Source organism: Mastomys coucha, unplaced genomic scaffold (genome assembly GCF_008632895.1).
Source record: "Mastomys coucha isolate ucsf_1 unplaced genomic scaffold, UCSF_Mcou_1 pScaffold16, whole genome shotgun sequence".
Classification (NCBI taxonomy): domain Eukaryota; kingdom Metazoa; phylum Chordata; class Mammalia; order Rodentia; family Muridae; genus Mastomys; species Mastomys coucha.
The window spans coordinates 102,577,507-102,599,986 of record NW_022196898.1 but is presented as its reverse complement, the minus strand read 5'-3'; the positions used below and the strand labels follow the sequence as shown (position 1 = coordinate 102,599,986).

Below are 22,480 nucleotides of genomic sequence, written 5' to 3'. Positions count from 1 at the left end.
GGACATTTCATTCCTTCTTAAAAGGGGGAACCAAATACCCATGGAAGGAGTTGCAGAGAGCAGGGACTCAAGGAAGGGCAAGCCAGCCTAAATATAGCTATCTCCTAAGAGGTTCTGACAGTACCTGACTAACACCAGTCACTTTCTAAGTTCGCGTACTGAGGAACTGGCCTACACGGAGGGCATGTGTGAACGAACAGGCGATTGACTGATGGAAGCCAATAGTACAACTTCAATATTTGTTGTGAACCTTTCACACGGCTCTCTTAAAACAAACATAGCTACTCCCTGATCGGTTCACCCTTGAAGGTACACTCTGTTTTGCTCTCTGATATCCTTGCATGACATTCCATTCAGCACTTGGATTATTTTTAGAAAGACTATCAACATATTTTCGACTGGTCTGATGCAGCACTAGAATGTGGAATCTTATACCGTGAAGGGCAGCATAGGAGAAAAGCAGACTTCTTTAAAATGGGGAATTACAAGTCCAGACCAACACAGACTTGTTCTGGTAACTATTCTGACTTTCACCATGTTCTGCTAACATTTCTCACTTTCTTATATGCACCACAACTCAACTCTAAGAGTGAATGTGTGTTAAATCACTGAAATGTGTGTGGATCTGAATGCAGAGAATATTAAGTGTTGAGCTTATTTGAACTTATTCCTTTTCCCTGAAAGAGTTCTAAAGGAAAACAGAGAATTTCTTGTAAAAAATATTAGTTTAGTCCTTTCATATAATATGATAGAAAGTTTGAAGAACTATTGAATATAGAAATTTTCGAATTATATCTTAAGTATCTAGTATTTAAAAGCAAAAAGACACTATCTAGCAATGAGATTGCTGCAATTAAAATGCAATAAAATCAAATGAAATAAGTCAAATATATTCTTTTATGTAAATATATTGTACAATATCAAATGGGTTCTTAATTACTACAATCCCAAAGTGATTGCATTACAAACATAAACATCTGCATTAAACCCACAATCAGTCATTTAAATTAAGTATTGTAGAATTGAGAATAAAAAACAGGGTTTTGATTACTTGTATGCTATGATCTCTGTCTACATTTTTCAAAATGCAATTATGAATCAATTCCATTTGTTTTTCTTTTCCAGATGAATGGAAGAAGAAAGTTAGTGAATCTTATGCTATTATAATAGAAAGGCTAGAAGATGACCTGCAGATCAAAGAAAATGAATTTCAAGAACTAAGGAACATCTTTGGGTAAAGTCAGAATTTTTACTTTTTAAAATACATGTCCCTATATTTTGTTTTTAGGTATGTTGTGTGTGCAAGCATAAAGCCTTAGCTATAAACAGTCTAAGATAAGTCTTAGGTATAACTAGACTAAACTTTGGAATGCCAAGTTGTCTGTTTATAAGCATTCATGTGGTCCCAAAAATAGAAAGATCACACACCCCCCAAACTATAACCTAGGTTCTATCCTCACAAAGGTTGATGGAGAAGAGCTTGGGGAAGACGCCGTTAAATGCAATCTGCCACTATTCCAAGTAACTTGCTCTGAAATCCATCACTAGATTCCTTAGTCTGTGCCACTAACAAGCAGTATTGCTTATTTGCCAGGTTTTTTGGTGCTGGCACTGAGTCTCGTTGGAGGGCTAAGACAAGATTTACCAACCCCCTCAGTCTGTAGACATTGGAGGCCTTCTCCCAGAGGGACTGAATATAATTCCTTGCTTAGGGACTGATCATAATTCCCTTGCTCTGTAGACATTGAAGGCTGTCTTGCAGTGAGATAGAGTATCATTTTACCCTCATTCTTGTAATATGTGTGATATCTGCTCCATACTACAAAGAAGAAAAAAAAAACCATTGAGGTCTGGGACAGTATCACAACCCTGTAATACAATGTTTAGACAAGAGGGGCAGGAACTCAATTTGTACCTAAACCTCCTAGAGAAAGTGAATCTGATGCTGAGAAACTAGATGTGCTTCAATGTAGCAAGCTCTCCACCTCTCTTAGGGTTACCAGTGCTATGATGAAACTTCACATCCAAGTCAACTTGGGGAAGGAAGGCCTTATCTCATTCATGGTTACATATCACATTTCACCATGAAAAGCACTGATGGCAAAAACTCAAGTAGGGTAGGAACCTGGAGGCAAGAACTGGTGCAGAGATCATGGAGGGGTGTTGGTTACTAGCTTACTACTCATGGCTTGCTCGGCCTGCCTTCTTGTACAACCCAGTACCACCTTCTCAATAGTAGCATTACCCAAAATGACCAGGGCCCTCCCCCATAAATCTCTAATTAAAAAAAAAAGTGTCATACAGCAGTAGTTCTCAACCTGTGGGATGCAATTCCTTTGGTTATGGAACTATTCCTTCACAGAGTTACCTAAGACATTAGAAAGCACAGATATTTACATTATGATTCCTTACAGTAGCAAAATGGCAGATCTGAAATAGCATGAAAATGGCTTTAGGGTTTGGGCCACCATAACATGCGGAGCTATGTTGAAGAGTCTCAGCATTAGGAAGGTTGAGAACCATTGCCTGACAGGCTTGTCTACAGCCCACTCTTACTGAGGCACTTTCGCAAGGAAGGCTCCCTCCTCTCCAGTGACTCAAGCTTGTATCAAGTTCATATAAAACCAGCCAGCACACCAAGCAAGAAGTTAGACATGGGCCAGTTGTCCATGTTTGTTTCAGCTGTCATTCATGTACTGAACTACTAACAACGAACATCCTTGATTTTACATAGAAAAAAAAAAAAAAAGGAATTTAGTCATACTCAAATGCCATGTTCCTCAAAAGAAATTTCAGATATTTGAAGTGCACGAATGTAACATGGCTACGAAATAGTCACCAATTGCCTTCAGTTCGTCTGAGCTTCACCAACAGAACTTAGAGGGTTTCTCAGGTCTCCACACTCAGGCTGGGGTGAGAGGCCACTGAGGCATCACTGGCCACATGGTACCACATCATTCTCAGGTGCTAGGAAGCATCTGAAGTTCTCTCATCGTGTGGCAGGCAATTTGGAACAGCACGTTCATATCCATCTTTTATTTCATTAGAGAAGGAAGATGGTAGTGTAACTTGATCATAAGTCATTCACCCCTTATAGATTACAGTGAAGTATACTGACTAAAATGGAATTGAATTGGAAGAATCGTTCAATTTTATGAACTCTAAAAAGTTATTTAATTTAGTTAAGAAACTATTTTGATTATGGCTAGGCTAACTAGCAGAAACAATATGTATCTTTTTAAGGATTGTACTTAACAAATGGACTTGAAGACTTTTCTCATACTGTACCAGTTACCAGCTGGTTTTTTTTTTTTCTTTTTTACCACTCCTGCTATAGATGCTTTAAATAAACAACAACAACAAAACTCTTTCCCACTAAGTGATATAAATGTGAACTTTTGACTAATTAGTACTAGATGTGAGACACAGAGGTAAGCATATTATCTCATATATTACATAAAGATTCCTTCACCCTAGTTCTGTGGTAGATGTTAATAATTTTGGTGAATAATAACTGAGTAACAAGGCATCATGACCTGACTCTAAGTGCCAAGATTTGCCTGACTCCCAGACAGAGAGAGCTGCCTCTGGCACTGCTAATTTCCAGTGTGTTTCGGGGGAAATCTCACTTGCATGAATAATCTTGGCAGTATACGGACACTTTATGTTTGCTAACTTTGAAGAAAAGATAAAACAGGATGATTTGTTTGTTTGTTTGTTTGTTTGTTTCAGACAGGGTTTCTCTGTCTAGCCCTGGCTGTTCTGGAACTCAGTCTGTAGACCAGGCTGGCCTCGAAACTCAGAAATCCACCTGCCTCTGCCTCCCAAATGCTGGGATTAAAGGCGTGTGCCACCACTGCCTGGCACAAGATGATTTTTAATGATAAAAATAAGGTTTAGGGCCAACTAGCATGATGGCTCAGCAAGTAGAGGTGAATAACTCTAAGCTTGAAGACCGGTGTTCAAGCCAAAGACCTATATGACGGGAGTAGAAAACCAACTCCCCATGTTTTCTATGACCTCCAGATACACAATGTGGTATGTGCACCCCTACATAAATAAGCATGTCCACACTATACACTGCACACACACACACACACACACACACGCACGAATACATACATAGTAAATAAATGTAATTTTTAAACGTAAGATCTAGGTATTGATTACTTACTAATTTTGAAAAATATTTGAGATAAAATGTATATTTAATTAAAGTAATCTAGCAAAAATGGATAAAAACCATGGGAAGTCTTGGAGAAATAAATTGAGAAAGTGACTTAATTAATTGCCTGAGCTGGTCAAGGAACCATCTCAGGATAAGGGTTTGGAACTATCTATTGTAGATTTCTATGTGGTTTGCATGCCCTAGGTATGTTTCTTCATCTCACTAGGCCTCATTTGAAATGAGGTGAATATAATTACCTCACAGGACAGTCAGAACATGATGAAAATTAAATACTAGGTAGAAGATTCAGTGCATCTTAAGTATCAAACCATTGTGACTGATGTGTTACAGAAGAAATAGTGAAAGACGGGAATTCATTATGGTGTAGAAAGAACAAATTTGTAAATTTAGTAAAATTTAGAAGATTAGATAGCTAAAATAAAATGTTTTATGAGAGAATACTTTCAAAATTTAAAATATATAATGTTAGAACAATTTTTTACGTTTTTATTAGTTATTTTATTAATTTACATTTCAAGTGTTATCCCCTTCCCAGTTTCCCCTCCACAAACACCCATCCCCTCCCCCTCCCACTGCCTCTATGAGGGTGCTCCCCAACCTGCTAACCTACTTCTGTCTCAGCCCCCTAGCAGTCTCGTACCCTGGGTCACTGAGCTTCCACTGGAAGAGGCTCCCCTTCCAGTGATGCCCATTAATCCTCTGCTATATATCCAGCTGGAGCCATGGGTCACTCCATGTGTATTCTTTGATTGGTGGTTTAGTCCTTGGGAGTTTGGGGGGATCTGATTGGTTGATATTATTGTTCTTCTTATGGGTTTGCAAACCCTTCAGCTCCTTCAGTCCTTGCCCTAACTTCTTCATTGGGGTCCCTGCATTCAGTTTGATGTTTAGCTGCATACATCTACATCTGCATTGGTCAAGCTCTGGCAGAGCCTCTCAGGGGACAGCTATACCTGGCTCATGTCAGTAAGCACTTCTTGCCATCAGCAATATTATCTGGGTCTGGTGTCTGCAGATGGGATGGATTCCTAGGCGGGGCAGTCTCTAGATGGTCTTTCCTTCATTCTCCGCTCCATTCTTTGTCCCTGCATTTTATTTTGACAGGAGGAATTCTGGGTTAATAATTTTGAGGTGGCTGGTTGGTCCCATCCCTCAACTGGGGGCAGTGCCTATCCCCTGGATATGGTATCTGCAGGTTCTCGGACTTATGGTATCTCTGTTGTGTGTCCCTGTTGGTTCCGTGGAACATTGTGGGTTCCTGGCATCTGGGAATTTCTAGTGGCTATCCCCAGTTCCCCGTCACCCACTGACACACACCTACTTTCAAAGTCCTGACCCTCTGTAATTCTCCACTATCTCCTCCCATATCTGAACTGGCCTCCTTTTTCCCTCCCCCTCCTCTCTCCCTCCCAGATCCCTCTCTCCTTCTACTCCCCAGAGTTTATTCTCTTCCCCCTCCCTACTGAGGAGGACTGTAGCATCCACACTCTGGTGTGGTCTTCTTTCTTCTTGGGTTTCAAATGGTCTGTGAGTTGTATCATGGGTATTCTGAGCTTCTTTTTGGCTAATATCCACTTATCAGTAAGTACATACCATGTGTGTTCTTTTGTGACTGGGTTACCTCACTCAAGATGATATTTTCAAGTTCCATCCATTTGCCTGCAAATTTCATGAAGTCATTGTTTTTAATAGCTGAACAACTTCTAATGATAACAAACTTTAAATATAGTCTTTGAATATTATGAGTATCAGAAGGCTCTTCCAAATAGATGTCAAATTTCTTGAGAATAACAGTGGCATCTTTTGGACAGGGTATCCAATGGCCTTGTGCTGATGGCTGAAGACATCTGTCTACAGGACTGTCCTGTCAGTCCGAAGGAATAGGCAGAAGGCTGCAGAACAGGTTAGGAAGGCATTTCGTCTTGAGTGGCATTGAGTACCTACTAATGTTCTAGGTTCAATGGGTCCGTATTTTATCAGAAGATAACTTCTAAGAATCTACACACAGTGTTCAGATAATGTTGCAGTGAGAGCTCTTTGCCTAGAGTGAAGTAGGATTCGTGATGAGGTGGCAGAAGCTCAGTATCTGGTGCAGCCAATGGAGTCAGGACAGCCAAAGACAATGGAGAGTGAGCATAGTGCCGTCCGACTCTTGTCACTTCACACAGCTCCATCTGGAAAGTCAATTGTTTTCAGGGCCAAGTTCTGAGAACGTTCTGCTCTTTGGGTTAAAATGATGGATGACAGGGAAGAGGAAGGAGGCTGTGCTGAGAATAGGAATTGTCTTAACTGGTGGCCTATCCAACAAAGTGTTCAGGGTTGTTGGAGAAATCAGGTCTGCTATTATAGAAAATCACCTCTGAGAACCTCAGTGATGGATACATAGTGTCTTCATGCCTCAACCTTAGTCAGGGCTTGTGTAACATGGAGTTATGCTGTGACAAACAGCTGTACCATGTGCCTTTCTCTAAGGATGCAGATTGCAGGAAGGTGAGGGTCCCTGTCCACAGATGTGCAGTTGACACAGTCATGGGCAGAATTCTTTGTTCAGTCTGTGCTCACTTTTCTGTCTCTTGAAAGATTTGTTTATGACATTATCAGTAGGTGCTGGTCTCATTAATTTAGAGAATGTAAACTATACAACAAGCCATCCACTCACACACATATCACTGGTTTTAACTAGCGTGTAGAAAAGATATAAGGTACTAAAGCTAATTCAGTTTGTGTCTGTGGCAGTTTACAGCCACTTTGCAGTGAGACACTGATGTGGGAGATGAAGGGGATGGAAATGGGACATTCTCTCCTCTGATGCAAGTTCAAGTTCACTTATGACTTTGGACATGTGTTGAAGTCATGAATAAGAGGCAGGAATGAGATGAAAACAGAAGCCAGGTGGATGGGAAGGCAGAGTGGTGCATTCACATACAACGTATTTCCTCTGTTGCCTCTAATCTCCGCAGTTATCAGTTCAATACTGACTTCTTTACAATGCCTTCTATTACGTAGAAGGCCAGACTCCTCTCTCATCTATGTGACCACTAATTGTACATCTCCATCTTGTGTGGGTTTTCTATATTTGTATTTATAAATAACACTAGTATGTTAGCTCTAAAATTATAAACAGACTGCCAAGCTAGTACCAACTACATGCCAGCCATGCCACTAAGGTACCTTTATCCTCATAGATTCCATCCTCTGGGGACTCTGGGGACTCTGAGTACTTTTGTTAAGGCCAGCCAAATAAATGAACTTGCAGAGAGCAGACACTGAACATTTGGAAGTGCAATTCTAAGCAAAATTACTGGCTTAAATTAAAATGGGAATGCAATCTTTTTAAAAGTTATATCCTAAATTTTAACTACAGTTCTCATTTCCCATCAATGTCTGGTTAAATGTTTCTGTTTTAATAAACACAATTAAAATATTTAAGATCTTGAAGCAACCACTCCTCAGGAAAACCTGTTTTCTCTCCTGTCAACTCTTCTAAAGGAGCTGTGTGCATCACATTCCCTGACAACTGGGCATCGGTTGCGTGTTCTAATGCCTGGGGCTCAATTTATTCTCTAATTCCTTCTTGCATTTTTTATCACCTGCTATGCCCCTCACCAACAATACACTCTAATGAGTTCATAGTGCTTGCTGGGTCCTGGATGAAGTTCCTAATTAAGATGAAGTTACACTCATGAATATTTTTCTAATGGTAAATTATTTCCTTAATTATTAAAAAGGGGTAGTTCTGTACCTAAAGGTTACTTTCTGCCTTGGAGCGTAATGAACTCTTCTCTTAACTTTTAGCCATAAATGTGTGCTGCTGCGTGATCCAAATTAAACTTCTCGTCCATGACCTCGTTCTCTCAGAGGACATCTGACACAACAACAATGGGAAATTATTAAAGTGAAATGTTTGATGACTTGGCCGATATGTTATATTGATGTACAAACTATTGAGCAGAGCAGATAAAAAATAATCCATCTTCTCAAAAGTAGAGAAAATGCAAGAAGAGTGGAGAGAAGATGACTGTCCAAAAGATCTGTGATGGTTTGAATGGAAATGGCTCCCAGGGGTGAATAGGGAGTGGCACTACTAGGAGATGTGGTCTTGTTGGAGGAAATGTGTCTCTGAGGATGGATGTTGAGATTTCAAATACTCATGCCAGGCCTGGTGTCTCTCTTCCTGACACCTGAGAATCCAGATGTAGAACTCTGAGCTACTTCTCCAGCACCATGTCGGCCTGGATGCTGCCATGCTTCCTGCCATGATGATAAGGAACTAAACCTCTTAACTGTAAACCAGCCCCAGTCAAACACTTTGCTTTATAAGAAATGCCATGAGTTCAGTGTCTCTTCATAGCAATAAAACCCTACCTAAGACAGAAGTTGGTTACAAGAGTTGGGTACTGTTGTAATAGATCAGAGCATCGTTTTTGCCTAGAAGAATATGGAACTCTTTGGAACTTTAGACTAGAAAAGCAATTGGACACCTTAAGTGGGGCTTAATGGTCTGTACTATAGGAGCCTGGAAGACTGTGGTACTGAGGGTGACTTGAACTCTGGCCCCCTGGCTCAAGAGGTTTCAGAGGGAAGAAGATTAATATGTGGCCGAGAGATCATTTGGTGAAGAATGTGGCTGAATCTCTGCGCCCCTGTCCAAAAAAAAAAAAATTTCCCTGAGGTGAAATTGAACAATTATAGATTAACAGCTTTGTCAGAGGACATTTTCAGAGAGCCTAGTATAGACTCTGTTGGCGGTTATTAGAGGCCAAGCTTATGTTGATCTGTAATGAAAATGCATAAGATGAGCAAGTAAGAATATGAAACATACAGATTGAGGACAAAGAGAGCACCAGGAAGTGTAAAGAAAGTATAATGCTAAGTGGAATAAAGGGAGTGGGGACGTCACATCAAGACCCTACCTACCTACCTAAGCTTCCAACTTGTGAAAAGGAATTAATTGAAGAAAAGCTTAGGGCCATGCATGGTGGGACATGCTTTAATCCCAGCCCTCAGAAGAAACTTTGAAATTTTGACCTTTAAACATAGCAGAGATGATGATAGACTGTGGAAGGCATCTTTTAAAGTTGGATCTAATGCAGGTTTGTATTACAATATAGACATAAGCCTCTGGGCTCCAGGGAGTAAGAATGTGGTGGTTTGAGTGAAAAGGGACACCCTCCCCCGACCCTCGAAATAGGCTCATAGGGTGGTTTCAGATGCTTAAGCCAAGCCCAGTGTCACTCACTCTTCCTGTTGCCCAAGAATCCAGATGTAGAACTCTGAGGTATTGCTCTAGCACTATGCCTACCTCTATAGATGTCATGTTTCCTGCCATGACTATGATGAACTAAACCTCTGAACTGTAAGCAATTCCCAATTAAATATTTCCTTCATAAGAGTTATGAGGGTAATAGTGTTTCTTCATGGCAATAAATGCCCCAACTAAGACACCATCTTCCTATTGTGTTTCACATGGCTGGCTATTCCTTCTCATAGTGCTTTGCAGAGAGTCTCATGGAGCAATGTAACAGAAATCACCAACAAGACCTTTTCCAACAAGTATTCCATGAATAGCCACAAGCATGTTTGCTGTATAGCTTCTATGTCAGAGCCCCATATTTAGAATAAGAATTATTTTCACTCACTCCTACCCCTTTCTCTCACCTCTATTAATGGAAACTGAATTCCCATCTTGAGTGGTCCTTACTCTGTTTCTCTTGTTATCTGTTTTAGAAGTGCTCATGGACTGTGACTATTTCAGAGAAGGTTGACACAAACTTTGGGTCTAAGCCATTACTGTGATAGAGAACAGGTGGTGGAAAGTAGTTAAGCATTAGGTATTTCAGATAATAAGCTTGGTATGAGGTTTTGTGAAGTTTCAATGTAACCCATTACATTAGACACTGTAGGACTTTTACTAACAGCAGTTAACAGTATGATTTTTTGCTAAAGCATTGATTTAGGTTACTTTTAACTTCACTACTTAGCTTTGTTTTTGAGAAGGATAGGAACAAGGATATTAGAGGTAGTGTCTTCTAGAAGGAGAAAGAGGGAGGAGGGGAAGAGCAGGAACTAGTGGGAGCCTGTAAGGTAACAAGCTATAGTGGATGAGGAAGTGTGGAGAGAGCAGAGAGCCCTGAGCTGCTGGGAAGGGGAGGGAGAGGAAAAGAGGTGGGGGAGAAGGAAAGGGGATGGGGAGGAGGAGTGAGAGTAAGAGTGAGAGAGGCAGAGGGATGGGAGAGGAAGAGAGAGGGAGATCCCCTCAATCAATAAGCACAGAACTTGAGATGCAAACCTGAGGCAACATGAATTTGGTTTCCAGTCTGTTTTAGGCAGTGTTTGTGTTTGTTTTGTTTCTCCTTTGTTGATTATTGGCACAAACTCTACCCAAACATTTCAGACAATATTTTGAGTCTATTTGGAAGAGTACATGGTTCCCCAAGGATTCTTAAAACCTTAAGATAAGTCGTTCACTCTTCCTCAATAGGGTCACCTTACAGGGTTTGGGAATACTTATGTAACAACTAAATTTCACAATTGGCTATGGTTCTGAAAGCTGCCATAGAGGAGTGCAGCTGGGCTCAAGAGGGTCTTTTCGTGAGGTGAATAGAAGGCATCTTTCCTCACAGTGACTTCATTATCTCCTTTGTAATTCCTTGCACATACTCTGCTTTCTCACTGAACAAAACATTCCTTTGAACAGTTTGTACCCGATCACTTTCAAAATTCAATAGCATCATTATCAGCTCATGTATGTCTATTTCATGACAAAATAGACTAAAACTGAGACAGAAAAGTTTGTTTGATGAGTCATTGGAATTTGAAAATTGCAATTTGCCTGAAGTAGCCTTGCAACATTTCAAATTTCATATTAAAGGTTAAGCTGATTTTAAGGTACTCTTGCTAGTAACATTGGGACCCTGTTAAAACTTCTCCCAAAGTGTCTTAAAGGGCATTTCTACTGCTGTGATAAACACTGACCAAAAGAGATTTGAAGAGGAAAGACTTTATTTGTCTTAAATATCCTTGGTGGCCCCGACCTGTGGGGTGTTCGGCAGGGACCTAGGGCAAGGGAGAGAGACTGAGGAGGGACAAGAAACACGAAGAATGAGAGCGAGATAGGTGTCTGATCAAGCTCTGAAAACCTGATGCAACAATATAAGCATAAAGAAGAGGAGGTTTCAAGGAGGGGGGAGAGCCCTGGGGGCTTTCCGAAGGCCAGCTGGCAATCTTCAGTCTCTGGAACCAGTGATCACAGTGTCCTCCACACCCACAAATATTCTTACTGTTAGACTACACATGTTCTCTCAGGGCTGTATGTGTAAGCTAGTAAATTTCCACAAGGCCATGGTTAAGGCCATGGTTCCCTGCAAAGACCAAGGTCAGAACTCAAAGCAGGAACCTGGCAGCAGGAACTGAAGCAGAGCCCATGGAGGAGTGCTGCTAACTGCCTTGCTCAGGCTGGCTTGCTCAGCTTGCTTTCTTGTACAACCCAAGACCACCTGTACATGAGTGGCACCACCCATGTTGGGTTAGGTGCTCCCACATCCATCATTAATCAAGAAAATGCCCACAGACAATTTGAGAGAATCATTTCTCAGTTGAGATTCCTTTTCCCAAAATAACTCTTGTATCAGTCTCACAAAAGTGTCTAATCAGGACACAATGCATGCAAAATAGAAATGTTTAGAAGTAGCAAAAGAAGGGACACACAAAGGTTTTCAGAAACTATGCAAACTTATTACATTCTGCCTAGGGCTGGCTTCTAAGCAGTATAATGCATCAGGGTCTTGCCTGAGACAGGATATTAGGTCAGACACAGAAGGAAGCTTCAAGTGGCCACTAAAGAAGCTGAATACAACCCAAGATAACAAAGTTCCGGCTCTCCCCAGTCACTGGGCCTTGCAGTCTCTTAGGAAGGCATGGCTTTTCCCCCTCTGGGGACTTCAGGTTACAATCTGCTCCAGACTTTTAAGTGCACGGGTCCTTGCTTTGCACACAAGTAAGGAAGACTATATGCTCTGTCCTCAACGAGTATGGAGGAAATGTGTCCAGTTCCTGGTAGAAAGAGTTCCTCTGGGCTGAGTAGACAGGCTTTCTTAAATGACATCATAGAACATGAATAGTGCCATTGGGTGGCCAAAGGGAAGGGGACCTCTGTAATGGACAGAACTACATAACTGACATAAACTCCAAGAACAGCAAGGGATAGGGCTTCTTTCCACATGAACTTAACTTAAGCAGGAATACTGAGAGAAGAGCCAGCTTTGGAGCACCTGGGAAAAGGTTAACTTTCATTTTATATTGTCAAGGTTATACATATAGCAATCGACCTGTCAAGATGGCCAGAGGTTATTGGCAGTGCCTGCCACCAAGCCTAACACTCTGGTTCCATCCATGGGACCCACAAGCTAGAAGTGGGGACTTGTGGATTCATGTTGTCCTCCGGTTTCTGTAAGCAAAATTTATGAAGTACTGTACCACTCACTGAAACAGCTGCTGACTAGATCCTCAGTGATATAGAGAAGGTGGAATGTTTTAAGTCCAGAAAAAATTACCTTGGAGCACCTTTAGTTTCCTAAAAAGCCATTTTCTGCCCTCTTTATGTGACCAAACATCTCTATGACCACTAGGTAAATATTCTGGGACATAAGAATAGACCTCTAGTGTCCAACCAATCAACCAACCAATAAAGGGGTCAGAACATTGTCCAATGGCATCTGAGTAACCGAACTACCCCCCACCATGCTGTGAGCCACCCACCTAATACTGTGACCTACATACCACAAGTAGCAATGGTGTAACTTATCTAATGCTGTGAGCCATCCATCCCCCATGCTGTAACCCCCTCACCTAATGCTGTATTTCCTCACCTAATATTACTGCTAATGTATTTGAAAAGTACCTTGAGTTATGATTTATCTTCTCTTCTTATCAAAACTTTATGAAATGGCTACCTTGTTGTAGCAAGGAATTTGGGGTAACTTAAATCTTGTTTCCAGCCCATGTTCATTCACATTCAGCTCCATGAAACTCAATTGGCCAGTAGCTTGCACCAATTCAAAACCTCCAAATATTATCAGATGTAGCTGGAACCTGTGGCAGGTTTCCCCACCTCTCTGTATCCTGCCATCCCCACCAAAGTGTTTGTAAGTGAAATGACTTGTGCTTCGTACTTAGCAGCACGCACTGCTCCTACTGAGGACCCACGTTTATTTTTCAGTACATCAGTCAGCCAATGGCCACCTGAAATTACAGGACCAGGGCATCTGAGCTCCACTTCTGTGCTCATGTGTTCATACCCACACACAGAAACACAGAACGCAAAAAGTAAAGCTAAATATCTTATGAAATGATTTGACATATGACTTGTTTCATTCTAAGACTGTGAAAGTTCCCATGTGACTTCCACTTTTGAATATGGAATGTAGAGAGTGACCTGAGCCTTCATCCCCAGCCTGTGGTGATTCAACTTGGCTCATAATAAAATCATTTCTCAGTCTCTCTGAGTGAGGACAAACTTTTGTGGTCTGAGTGCTTTTCTAGTATGGGTAGCTAACCCTGTTTTGTTCAGGGGAAGAATATCCGTATGTCTGTGAAAACAGACCAGAGGGCTTAGAGTTGCTAATTAAAGCCTTTCTTGGGGCCTCTCAAGGTCCCTGGATTTAGAGGCCTGCTCTTTTTAGCAGCACCCTGGAGAATAGAACTTTTTCTATTTCAAAATTCCAATAGCTTTTGAAGTTCTTAACTGGAAGCCTTGATGCAAATAGCCTGAGTTTATTGAGTCTTTCAAGTGTAAGTACTTTAAAGGTTATAGGAATCCCCTGCACCCCCACCAGAGACCAGGCATTCCTCTAGAGCTTCTGAGATTAAAATAGACTGGAGGCCCCTTGAAGCTGACCTGGAGACCAAGGACATGGTCTCTTTTCTACTGAATAATGTCCTGGGAGTGCCAAGGACCTGAAGAGGTCAAACATTTTAGCTCTAACTTCCCTTGAAAGGCTGCCTGTGGCTCCCAGGGCCTTCTTGTGGGCAAAGGCTTTGATAAGACAAAGGCAAGAAATTCATTAATGCTACCATCCCTCTGCTCGCCAGCAGTGATATTTTCAGTGATCTGAGGCAGCTGACCCAGCCAGAGTGCAAGGAGAACTGGCCTCAGGCAGGAATTGTCATATATTGGGTTACATTCCTTTTCCCACCCTCCTATCAAATACAACACAATGCCCCGCTTCCCTCTGTATCTCCTAACCTCCCTCTCTCCTTCCTTCCCTCCCTCCTTTAGATATTGATACTTTCTTTATAAGGGGTTTGGGAAAACTAGATTATACATTTATTTAATTATATTGGAACACAATGTATGTTTGAATCTTTACCATAACTTGAGCCTTTCAACTATTAATACTATTTTCACTGAATTTTACTTTTCCATATGGAGGATTCAAAAATGCTTCTTCCAGGAGCAAAGATGTATAGCAAAATGAAGTTCTGAATTTATAGACCAACAACTGCTTCTCGAAAAAAGGCAAGATTCTAAGAGTGTAGTTTCTGATCACCTGCCCCATGCTTTTTCAGCTCTGATGAGGCCTTCAGTGAAGTCAGTTTGAATTACCGCACAGAGCGTGGCCTGTCCCTGCTGCACCTCTGCTGTGTCTGTGGTGGTAAGTGCCTGGAACCTGTTCAAGCCAGAGCAATGCCGATGAGGTAGGGGCATGAGGTGTTTGGCGGTCGGAAGGAAGACCCTATCAGACTCAATTTCTCTTAGGTTTGCTCGTAGGAAGCTGTTGACATTCACAGGAGTGGTGACCCCTGTAGATCCTTGCTCTGCATCTCTGAATTTCTATTTATTTTCTTTCCTACACCAAGTAACTCAGTCAGCTTGGATATCAACAAGTGCTTTTTAATACAGCGAGTTGGGAATTGAGTGCAATGGAGGAATCTTGAGAGTACTCTCTGATGTGATGAGACAGTCGATTTCCTCTAAGAAGTAAGTGTATGTAATGAGAAAAAAATGTTAAACATAGAATCTGACAAGGGAGATTGCTCAAAAGTGAACAAGAGTCTCATTCTGCTTGTACTTCATTTGATTTCAAAGGGATCCTAACTTATGACAGGTCCCAGCATACAGAAGCAGCTCAATAAAGTTAATGAATTGTCAAATGGGTAGTTAGAATTTATTTACTGATCAGGCTAAGCAAAGCTTTTTGGATGCAACAATAGTATTGAATAACCAATAGGCAAAAGCTGCCTAGCTTTCCTGACTCCTCAGGACAAACTCATATCCCCTCCTTCCTAACGGGAACTGGCTGCCCAGCCTCCTCCAGAGCCACCTTATTGGAGTGGATTTTACTGCTGATGATCCTTTGTAGGATCCCATGTGGCAACATTGTCACCTCAGCTTTCTACTAGTGATTTATGATGATAAATTCACTTGTAACTGCATATCATTTTGCTTGAGCATTTGTGGCAGTCTGCCTGTCTCCACTTCCTCGGTCCTGAGATTACATACATCAGCCACTGTGCCAGCTTAGAACCTTATGATGTTGGAAGAATTAAAGCTGTGAGCCGAGTCTGTTGCAGCACACAGCATCCATGCAAAGTTGCGCATGCATGAGCAAAGCTTGTGAGTGATGTAATAGTGCCAGTGAATACCAAGTGCATAGGCATGGGCTTGAACAGTGGGCAGACATTTTCACAAGTCTGAGTGGCATTTATCCTTAAGTCAGAGGAAGATGGGGAACTGCTTTAGACAGCCTCTGCAACAAATAAATCAGTCTTCATATTTCTCTCTAGGCAACAAGTCACATATCCGTGCCCTTATGTTAAAAGGGCTCCGTCCGTCCAGACTGACAAGAAATGGGTTTCCAGCTCTGCACTTGGCTGTTTACAAGGTCTGACCTTTTCATTCCTATACATACTTTGTTAGGGTCAAGGACAATATTCGTCCTGATTTTTACTCCACCCCAACCCCACAGAAGTAGTACTAAAAAAGACGGGTACTTTGGAATATTTGATGTTGGAAGTAGCCCTCAAGCCTATCATACGTGTATATTCATATAACATGTAAGTAATCTGACACTCTAGCCACAGAGACTTTCCCTCAGTCGACTACTCTAATTTCAGATGTTGAATGTGCACTACGTCCTTAGTCACTAGAGAAATCCATAAGACTCATTTACAGAAATAAAAAAAATGAAGATGGTGTCAGATGCCTGGTTAATCATAGAAAAGTGATTATAACCTGCCACAGTTGACCACCAGCTCCAAATGCTCATAGTTATAGTGAATATTTGCTTATTCTCCATCACATGTGAGTCTATGGCAGAGTTATACTACACCCTTATATGCACATCTGCAAAGGAGCAGTTATTGGCCTGTCAGAGACCCTCTGTACTCACAGACATCTTACAAGTTTACACTGTGGGGAGAGGCCCACGTTCCCAAAGTGTTGTTTTCCTTTCTAGTGATGTGATTAACTATTCCAACAAAAGCAATACAGGGAGAAAGGGTGTTTGGCTCATAAATTGAAGTTACAGTTCACCATTGCAGGGAGGTTATAGTGGCAGGAACCTGATGGGGCTGGTTGCATTGCATCCCTAGTCAAGAACAGAAAGCATGCTTGTGCTCAACTTACTGTTACCACTCAGGTCTACTTCAGCATCTCCTTCTGACGGAATGGTGACACCCACAGTGGGCGGGTCTTCCCAATCTGGACACAGACTAACATGGCCTAGCAGATTTTCATTGGGACTCCACACGGGTGATTCTACATCACCCGTGGTGCTGGCTCCACAAGCAATACTTACTATCACTCCTAATGCAGATTTTATTTCCCTCCATTTATCCTGCAGACACCTTAAATCTGCTCTGCGCATCTCCATCCACTGCCTGGTCATTGCCAGTAGCTTGCTGGAGAACCAGCAGCTAAGTGTTAAGTTCTCTTTAATATCTGCAACTCATTCTGTGAAACTCAAACACAGGCAGCTTCAGGATAATGTCTGACAAACATTTTCCATGAAAGGCAGAGGAGGGATAATAGTGGAGCTGCAAGGATAGAAAGGTGCTGATTGACAGCCGAGGTGCTCTGTCTCCGTGCTCTGTGAGACACGGGGCTCTGTCTCGGTGCTGTGTGAGTCACGGGACTCTGGAGCTCAGTCTGGAGCTCTTTCCTACAAGGATGCTGGTGCTGAGAATCACTGTGACACTGCCCTACAGGAGGCTTCTGAAAGCTGTGGCGTCATGGTATTTGTGTAGTGCGTTTCACCCACCCCTGTTCACTGAAACTGCATTTCCATTTTTAGAATCTCTCTGCTCTCTTTCTTGTGTTATTTGCTATGGAAAGGGCACTGACTGCTAACTTCTTCAAAACAGCTGGAAGGTAGGTTCTTAAGAAACAAAGCAGGCGAACCTCCCTTCATACCATCCAGAGAAACCCGGGGTCCTTTACATATGGAAAAGCAGGCAAAGTCACCAGTGCCATTTAAACACAAAGCTCCAGTGAACTCCACGTGCTTGCCAGGAACCCTTGTCGGCTGATTAACACCTGCCTGCAATGAGCTGGGTCAGGTTGAAGTATACATTTAGCCTTCACAGGCAACCGTGCAGGTATTTTCAGGTAACAGTTTGAAAAGCACTGATTACCGCATTCCCACACATCTCTGTTTCTCCTTCTAATTTTCCTGCTAAAATATTTTTTTTAGTTCTTTTTCTCATTGCACCATTATTAGATACTTTAAATCAACACAAATTGAGGCTCTTTAAGCCCTCTTGAGCTCCTAGATTTTATTGCACTCAATCTTGGATTCCAATTTAAGCTTTATATTATCTTTTATTGCAGCACTCATAATTTGTGGGTTATTTGTGTGTTTTACATGTTATTCTGTGAACTCTGAACATCAGAACGGAGAGTTTTCCTTTGATTCTTGACCGTATAGAACCTAGAAAGGGTCCTGAGTGAATAGCGACCAGAGTCCAGGACTTACTTATCAAGTATCTGGACATTATCTTGATGTGGCCCAGCCTCAAGAGTGCCAGCAGCCTAGAAGCTGCACTAGGTGGCTCCTCTGTCAACTTTATGACTTTCTGACAACAGCTACATGTTCAGAAGAAGCCTGATCTTTCCCTCTGCCCTCTAGTTTTCTCATCTCCAAAGCAGAGTGGGGGGATGGAGGTGTAGATCCCTTGCGCAAGGTGCAAAGGCTTATTTTTTTTCTTTTTTTTCTTTTTCTTCTTATATGTTTTCTTTATTTACATGTCATACAATATCTCCTTTCCCAGAGTCCCCTCCAAATAAAAATAAAGAAAATAAAATAAAGTAAAAAACAAAAACAAAAACAAACCCCTGTTCCCTTCCCCCTCCTCCTGCTCACTACTCCACCCTCTCCTGCTTCCTGGCCCTGGCATTCACAAAGTACAATCCACCAACCACAAGAAACTCAAGAAGAAGGAAGACCAAAGTGTGGATACTTCGTTCCTTCTTAAAAAGGGGAACAAAATACCCACGGAAGGAGTTGCAGAAACTAACTATGGAGCAGAGGCTTATTCTTTGCCAAGCATGTGCAAGGTCTGAGGCTTATTCCTTGTGTCACTTCCTTCCTTAAAAGAAAAGCTGGATAAATATAATTATCTGTTTTGTTTGCTGATTTGAGAGATTTTAAAGAACAAAGCATATTTAGTACTAGCAAAATAACTATTACAAGGGAAATGCTAATAAAATTAACCATTATTGTGCAATTTAATTTAAAAAAACAATTTTTAGATGCTTGTTTATTATCTATTTTACACAGAAAATAAAATGAAATGGGTTTGTCTGTCATCTGGTTTGTAACAGCAAAAAGGTTGAGAATTACATCAAAAGTTTTAGCTTATACATAGATTTCTGCTCATGCTTTATTAAGAGTAAAATTGTTTTATGTATTTGTTCACATAAACATTGAGCGAAACAACCAGTTGATACCATTTAAAATATACTCTTGAAGCACATCCATATGCAAATATTTAACAAACTGACTTCAGATACGGAGGCTTGATTGCAAATTTGATTTGCAAAACACTTAGAATGGGAGGGCATCTTTACACAAAGGTAGCTGCAGTTTGAGCCTCTCTCCTCCTCCTGGCAGCCAGAAGTATGACCATGGAGACAGATCCTGTCTCACAAAGGAGAAGGAACAAAGCCAGTCTAGCTTCCAGCATGTCTCTGCGCTGCCTATCTGCATTAGCACTATCTGCTGTCTGCTATGTTCACAGGAATCTTGTGAAGCCATTTGTCATTTTTTAAGCTTGGATTCCTTGAAACTCGGTCTTTTATATTTTTGTTTAAATTCATTAAATTGGCTCACTTAGCTGAAACAGGAGTCACTGTGTGCAAAACTCTAAAAGGGAACTGAAGTTTGTTCCTGAATCCTTCTCTAGAGTTCTACCTATCCAGTCTTCATATTTCAATAATATATGCTTCTAAAATGATATGCAGATGTTGAAGAAGAGGGGTCTTGGGTCTTAATATGGTTTGGAAGAGGTCACCTGGGAATTCAAGTGAACAAAAGGCTGCATTAGACCATCCAGTTTAGCCCCAAACCTGCCTCACATGCAATGTACAGGAAAATGGTGATTCACCTACCTACGGGGCCGGGCTTACAGGCTCAGCAGCAGCAGTGGTGTTTGGAAGCTGATATAGAAAGGTGATTTAGTTATTCTACTTTGTACATTTCTCCTAAGATCTCATCTCAAATCATATTTGCTACATATTTATTATGTAATTCATATATTACATATATGTAATAAATATACATGTTTATTACAAAGTAGAAGGAGATGGAAGGATGGCCCTGGGTCTTTTCTACAAAACCAGACCTTATAGAGACTGTTGAGGCTTCCTCTGTGTGTTGTGAGCTTGGTGACTGCTACATTCCCGGCCCAATCTTTTCTGCCTCCTGAGCATATGTAGTTAGTTGATTGACAACTTGAAAGTTTTGTTTCAGCAATCCTGGATACAGACCCCAGAGCAAGTGCCCCCCAGTTTCCAAAGGCTGTTCTCATACTGGAACTACTAGCATTAACTCTATTGGCATTGTGGACTAACTAAGCCTATGGTGAAGCTCTGTTCTGTGCATGGTAAAGCATTCTGGGGCATTCCTATCTTCTTTTCTAAATACAGGCCTAGTCACTGCCCACATTACCAGTTTTGACAACCAAAAGCACACTACAATCCCAAGATGAGAATTAAGAGCCAATGATTTAGAGGAGAGATTAAAAGATTCATTAAGTTAAATTGATTTTTTAATCCAAGTCGTCTTTCTATTTGTACAAATGACTTGACTAAAGATTGCATTTTTCCCAAATGGGAATTTGTCAAAAAGTAATAAAAAATTCTTTGAAGAAGAAGGAAAAAAATCTAAGGAAAAAAAATCTCATTTGGAGGGAGGCATTCTTAACTAAAATTTCCAAGTAATGATGACTTTTGAAAACAGTGTTAATAATAGGCCCTCACATTAATTAAACATTTATGCTCATAAATTGATATAATAATTATCTTACAAACAGCATCTTCTCTCAGTCCTCACATCAGACAGTGTTCCTTCCTGGAGCATCTTCTCTTCCAAGCCTGAGTTAGCTGAGCCTCCAAAGCAGTCGTACATGATCATGATATGAATGCTTGGCTCATCTCTTCACTTTTTCCATCTTTGATCTCACAGTCTCCATGATTAAGGAACAAGATAGATGATAAATAAATGAAAGTTAGATAATAAGGCAAACAATGATGGGATTCACACTGAGACTTGGTGCTTCCATGAAGGGAGCACTTCCATGTTCAGTCCCAGTTCAGATATCTTTTTATGTGAGTCTCAGTACAGTCTACTACAACATAAGAAGGAGTGGGAATCAGGGACTAGGGGTAGCTAGGTTTGTTAAGAAAACCATATTGTTATGATCAAGAATGCCCTCAGGGATAGTTGAGAAGCAGTGTCTGAGGATGGCAAGCTTCAAGAAAATTACTTCAAATGACACCGTCTGAATCACTTGGATTAGGGACCTGGATTAGGGGGAGATCATAGTGCAGACCTGATCAGACCTGCACTAGGCCGCACAGAGCAGACCGAGCCACAGCAGAGCACTGACTGGCCCTGTTCAACACTGTAGCATATTCCAGAAGATCAGTAAGTGAAGGCAAGGTGAATCAGCTTACACTTGATCCAAGTGTGGTATCTTCTGAGTGGAGAAAAAGAGGGTTTGTTTGTTGTTTGTTGTTTGTTGTTTGTTTGTTTGTTGTTTGTTTGTTTGTTGCTTGTTGCTTGTTTGTTTGTTTGTTTGTTTTGGGTGAAGCAGAAAGAGTCAATGTGTCCCACTTAGTTTATTGTCCAATTAACACAATTTAAAGTCATTTGGGAAGAGGGAACTGCCAGTAGAGAATTGCTTTCATTGGACTGGCGTGTGGCCATGTCTACGAGGAATTGTCTTGGTTGCTGATTGATGTGGGAAGGCCTAGCCCACTGTTGGGCAGTTGATCCTGGGTAATGTAAGATAGCTGAGAGAGCTAGCGAGCAGCATTCCACCATGCCTCCCACTTCCAGGTCCCTCCCATGAGTTCCTGTGTAGGTTCCCTCAAAGAGTAACTGTGACTTGAAAGAGCAAATGGAAACAAACCGGCTCTTCCCCAGTTGTTTTGGTCATGACAACAAAAAAGCAAATTAGAAGACTATGCTGGACACTCCATAGTATTTAACTTTCTTGGTAGAGCAGGTGGTGGAAGCAAAGATTCGCTGCAAGATTCTGAAGATATTTGCCTAAGTTTTAAACTCTTACCTTTTTTAAACCTTCATATGTATGTATAGGATGATGTTAAAACTTAGTTTGTAAGCAGTGGAATTTTATTTGTATTGCTGAGTTTTGAGATTATGACATTTAATTCATGAATGATCTATCTTATAAAAATTCCTTTTACTTAACACTCCATGTACCCATACACCAAGTATTACAGACATTGAGATTATGTACTCGTTTATTTACTTATGACTCGCTTATTTACTGAGATGGAGACTAGCCTCAGCCTCCCAACTGCTGGCCTTGTAGACTTGTATCACCACGCCTGGCACTGCAGACTTGTACCACCATGCCTGGCATTCTAGACTTGTACCACCATGTCTGGCATTGCAGACTTGTACCACCACACCTGGCATTCTAGACTTGTACCACCACGCCTGGCATTGCAGACTTGTACCACCACGCCTGGCATTGTAGACTTGTACTACCACGCCTAGCACTGCAGACTTGTACCACCACGCCTGGCATTCTAGACTTGCACCA

At 41.3% G+C, this 22,480-nt stretch overlaps 1 protein-coding gene across 1 annotated transcript in view; it reads left to right on the top strand.

Annotated features, from left to right (window-relative positions):
* The first annotated feature begins 379 nt into the window (after positions 1-379).
* Tnni3k (TNNI3 interacting kinase) overlaps positions 380-22,480 on the top strand; it is a 274,985-nt gene continuing 252,884 nt past the window's right edge. The window contains exons 1-4 of the mRNA XM_031375950.1: positions 380-514; positions 1,126-1,234; positions 14,756-14,841; positions 15,974-16,071. Coding sequence (XP_031231810.1) covers positions 475-514; positions 1,126-1,234; positions 14,756-14,841; positions 15,974-16,071 — 333 coding nt within the window. The 5' untranslated portion in view covers positions 380-474. The remainder of the gene's footprint in view (positions 515-1,125; positions 1,235-14,755; positions 14,842-15,973; positions 16,072-22,480) is intronic.